This window comes from Montipora foliosa, chromosome 12 (assembly GCF_036669935.1).
Source record: "Montipora foliosa isolate CH-2021 chromosome 12, ASM3666993v2, whole genome shotgun sequence".
NCBI lineage: Eukaryota > Metazoa > Cnidaria > Anthozoa > Scleractinia > Acroporidae > Montipora > Montipora foliosa.
Window position 1 is genome coordinate 802,265 of NC_090880.1, and position 5,000 is coordinate 807,264.

General features: G+C 41.2%; 1 protein-coding gene across 2 annotated transcripts in view; it reads right to left on the bottom strand.

Annotated features, from left to right (window-relative positions):
• Positions 1-2,286: 2,286 nt before the first annotated feature.
• The window catches only part of LOC137980306 (thymidine kinase 2, mitochondrial-like), an 18,053-nt gene continuing 15,339 nt past the window's right edge, over positions 2,287-5,000 (bottom strand). For both annotated transcript variants that reach the window (XM_068827706.1, XM_068827707.1), the window contains exon 10: positions 2,287-3,933. In XM_068827706.1, coding sequence (XP_068683807.1) covers positions 3,817-3,933 — 117 coding nt within the window. In that variant the 3' untranslated portion in view covers positions 2,287-3,816. The remainder of the gene's footprint in view (positions 3,934-5,000) is intronic.

Here is a 5,000-nt window from a genome sequence, read left to right on the forward strand (position 1 = left end):
ACGAACTACATCGTGGCCTTCTTTGTCGCGTTGATAAAATGATTAAATCCAGAAAAGTTAATTAGCTTCAGAGGTTTTTGAGAACCCATGTTTTCAACCGAACCCAAATGAGATAAATAACCTGGGAGTTCCGCTGTTAGGCTTCGCTAAACCTATGCATTAAAATTCCTTGGCAAATTGCTTTTACATGAAAGATATTATGCGTCGTCAAATGAGAACTCGGAAAAATCCGATCCACAGATGGGATTTGAATCCACGACCCTCCGTGATCTAGTACGGATGCTGTAACCACTGAGCTAATGGAGACTCCGTTGTGAGCAAGGGTCACAAAAGAAATGTGGGTATAGACTACGACTGCATCACGCAGTCACATGGTCCAATATTCCGATAACCATATATGACTCTTAACTGCATCGCGCAGTCACGTTCCGGCGATAACACCTCGCTAACTGAATCACGCAGTCAAAATAAGGCATATCAGAGATGCAACCAACCAATTTTAAGCAAGTAATGTGAGAAATACATAATGATTTCTCACATTACTCGCTTGGATAACAAATTGATTTTAGTTGAAAAACCTTCTACCGAAACTCAAGTCTAACTTTGCTTTTTCTCCTTATTTAAAATTAATACGTGTGAATTCATGACTGGAAAAGTTTGGTCATAAAAAAAGGAAAATCTTCTGACAATGCGTTTTCCAAGAGGCACCTCCTTTGTGAAAGCGCCACCATTCAAACTATCAAATGGAAGAAATAGACTTATGAAAGAAACAACGCTTTTCGAAAAGGCCACAGCGCCTGCTTTAAACAACTTTAACTGAAGCTTAAGTATGACTTTGCTTTTTCTCCTCAAAAAATAAAAAAATTAACACGACAATTCAATGAGTTCCTTGTGCATGATTTTTAAAAGCTTCTGTCAGAAAGGAGTTAAAATTCGCATCTACTTTATTACCTAATCTGATCTTTTTCTCAACGATTGATGCTTTATGGTAGTGGTCAGTTTCCGCAATCCAATATCTAACTCTGCCTCGATAAATAGTCACGTTCATGATAAGCTGTAATGACTGTAATGGGAGGTCCAGATCGGCGAAGGAGGACTAAATCCGCTAGCGGAATTGTACCGGGGGATCCAAATCTGGGGGGGGAGGGGGGGGGGGGGGGGGGAATTCGCTGGGACACCGGCATCGCAGAGGTCATGGGTTTGAATCCCGTTGAAGCCACCTTAATTTTTCAGGCGTCTTTCGTCTGTAACCCGCTCTTCAAATATTCATTTCTTTCATAATATACCTCGTGTTTTGGAATCCTTAAGAAACCAGATTGACACCATCATTTGAAAGCAATTTTGGGGTGCACGGGTGGCGCAGCGGTGAGACCACTAAACTCCCACCAATGTGGCTCGATTCCCAGAGTCAGCGTCAGATTTGGGTTGAGTTGGTTGGTTCTCTACTCTAGAGGATTTTGGCAGGGTTCTCCGGCGGTTTTCCCTTCTCCTCAAAAACCAACCTTTTGATTTAATTTGTGTTAATTTCAGTTTACAGTGTCCCCAATTTATAGTTCTCCAGTGATAGAAGACTAGACACTTAAATAAAGTTCCTTTCCTTTCCTTCAAACAATCTCTTACAAAAGCAATGGGAAAGTAGCGGCTCAGTGCGAAAATTCGGATGGTATGGTTCATCAGAAGAAACTAGAGCAAAATCGTTTGAGTTCTTACTAAATTCCCTTGCTTGGTTTTAGAATTTTTACCATTTGATTTTTTCCGCATCCGATTTCCGTTCCGGCTCCCGGAAAAAAAAAAAAACATTTCGCGAAGGTATAGACGTTCATTTTTCAAACTCCGGAAATTTTCCGATTGCATTCCGAGTCGGTTGCCATTGCATCCGTCTATACCGGTATCTTCAAAAAGAGAAGAAATTTGCAGTATCTTGCTTTTTTCTCGTCTTGCAAACATCTTAAATGACCAGCTGTTCCCCAAATAGCGCTGGGCAGGGGTTTCAATGAAAGCCGGCAGTGGCTCCGCAGTTTAATTAAGGAACGAATAAGGTTCATCATTGAGTGAAATTCAATTGTTCAAAGAACGCGTGAGATAGACCTTTGAGTGGCCCCGGCAGCGTGTTAGTGAAATTCAATGCTTAAAGAACGAATAAGGTATATCTTTGAGGGGCTCGGCGGCTCGTCAGTTGACTACCGCGCCTCTGAAAAAGTACTTGTTTCAATAGTGGCCCCGTATTCTATAGTTTAGCGTAGCAGGATAGAAGATACTTGGTCTTGTGAGGAACGACAGAGAGTCTTTGATTGGTTGGATTGAGGTCTAATAGCTTGTTTAATAATGCTTGGGTAAGTACGTTTTCGCAAAAAATGGGCATGGGTGTTTCTTCACTACGCTGAAACTTGTGCCTCGCTGGCGACACTGTAGTTACATTCGTTAAGTTACAGTTTACATAAAGAAACAACAGAGAACTAAAACCTTGAAACAATGACCTAACCCAAACAGGGAATAACGAAACAAATACAAAGTTTCACAGGTTTTTACAATGCGGATGACCAGCCCGAGTGGGTTTGGAGGTCGAACTTTTTTTTATTTTGGTGTACGAGGACCCACCGCCAAGAATTGAATGCAACTGAATTGCTAGAATGGTTGAAAATGTAGCTGTGTACGGATAAGTCGATTGTTCAAGGATTTTTGATAAGTTAAATGCTTCAACTTAACTTAATTTTTAACTCTTTTCACCATTAAACTATCTTCCTTTTGTACATAATAGTTTTGCATTGCAAAATCGTGTTATGAGCTTGGGGCGTCTGTCGTGTACACACGCTATCATAAGGGTGCTAAAGCAAGAACGACGACGACTACGAGAACGTCACAAAACCATGGGTAAACTAAAAGGGTAACGGGTGAAGGATAGAGATTTCTACCTAACGGTTGTAATAAAAACTGTTGTTCATTGCTCGATGCATTGATTTGCTTCGTGAGTTCCAAGTGACCCTATAAATTGCGTATGTTTCAGCAGTTATTCGAAACTCAAACAAAAACCACGTTGCCTTTTCATGTACTTCATTCAGATTACTGAGTCGTAGTAAATGTAAGTAAATTGTTGTTACCTGTCAATGGGTATAATTGAACTACATGTGAGTTTTGTTATAAATTTCAAGGAGCTTGAAAGACGAAGACGAAATAAGAGCAACAAGGTAATACCGCTTGTGGTAATTCTTAACTCGCGGGTCAGGTTGTTGAAAATTCAAGAAATTAAAATGCTAAATTTTGTACTATAAATACTACCCCTTCACCCATTACCTGTTACCCATGGAAAAGAACTGCCGCCACAAAACAAAAGGTTGGTTTTCAAGTTTTGATACATTTCCTTGCCGTTCTCGTCCTGACTACGATGTGAAATGACCAATTTTGAGGTTGTATAGAGGACACAAGCACCTGATGTTAAATTTTCAAGTTTCTTTGGAAATATCTACACCGCTCTCACCAATTTTATTCCTGGAATGTGGACACGCACTTTCCATGCCAAGCGACTGGCAATTGCGGGAAATAGTAATTTTCGACAACATTCTCATAGCCATTGTCCTTGCTCAGTTAAGGTTCCCATAGATAAGATGTCATTCAAAGAAGACTGCATGTATTTTGCATACAGGCATTAAGAGGTTAGGAACCTTTAGTTAAATAATTAAAAAGTTGGCCTCGCAGACTCCCACTTTCAACAATGCGAAAAAATTTGGGGACTAATAATTCTAGCCTACTTCGTACTTTGATATAGTCAGCGTTTACCAATAAATCACTATTTTTTTCATTTACATGTACACAAAGTGGTTAGCACACTGCTTGCTGGACTGAGTGATAAGGCCATTTTTCAATTCCTAGAAGGTACTTGTCGTAGTCCTGGTAAAACGTCAACATTTCTTTAAGGTTTCTGTTACCATCAACAACCTGGAAGCAAAGAGTCTAGTTAGCGTATTTTTCCTGGTGCTGTACCATGTGCTTCTTCAAAAGACCACTTTCAAAAATACCGTAATGTTTTTGCCCTCCAAACTTTTGCATAAGCATTCTTTTCAGTTTCTATTCTTGGTTTTCACCCACGTGACCTTAGTCCTTGACAACCGTCGTTAACCGCCATTGTGGAGCCCCTCGAATCGTAAACAGAGACGCGTAGAGAGAGATGTGAGTGAGTTGTAGTGCGATGGTTCTCTATATACCTGGCTGTGGAGTAAAATCTGGAAACAAGGAAGGTATTAGTCTATTCCGTATACCTATCGTTGTTGATAAGAACGGTGAAAGTTATAAACAGCTTAGCCTGCGGACAGGCTCCCGCTTGGGTTTAGGGCGAGTTAGCCGAGTGTAGTCTAGGGCGAGTGGGATGAGGCGAGAGCGGTCTGGTGACGCTTCGCTCGCCGAATTTTTTTCGCTCTCGCTGGGAGCCTGTTCGCAGGCTATAAACAGCTAACAGTAGATCGCCGAAACGCGTGGATTTCACAGATAAGCCGAGACGACACGAAATCGAAAGACTTTGTTTCTGGGAAGCCTGCCTTACTCTGGGACAGATACAACGAACAAAGGACAATTTAAAAGCTTTCGCAGCGATTGCCTCACGGTTTAATGTTAGATTTTAACTTTAAGTGTGGGGTTGGACTTATTTTGCTGAAATTGTCTTTACGCGGGTTTAGCAATTAAAGCTTTTGCGGTGATTGCCAGTAACGGCTTTTGCTGTGAACAGTTGTGTTTTATCCTGTAAAGCTTTCGCAGCGATTTAGCACGCGTTGGTTCAGGGTTTTAGGGTAAAATGCGAGCGAGTCAGAATTTTTCGAAAGTTGGCTTTTTTTCGATAAAGCGTTTCTCGGCCGGGTTTCCACCGATGTCTTCCCAATTCACACCACCGAAGCGCTTGAATCCCTCGAACAAGTTTGCTCAATTTCGACCGATTAAACCACAACGTCGCGGAGAAATTCATCTTCGAAAATTCATCTCATTAAATATGCCCGATGCAAATGAGGTGCTCC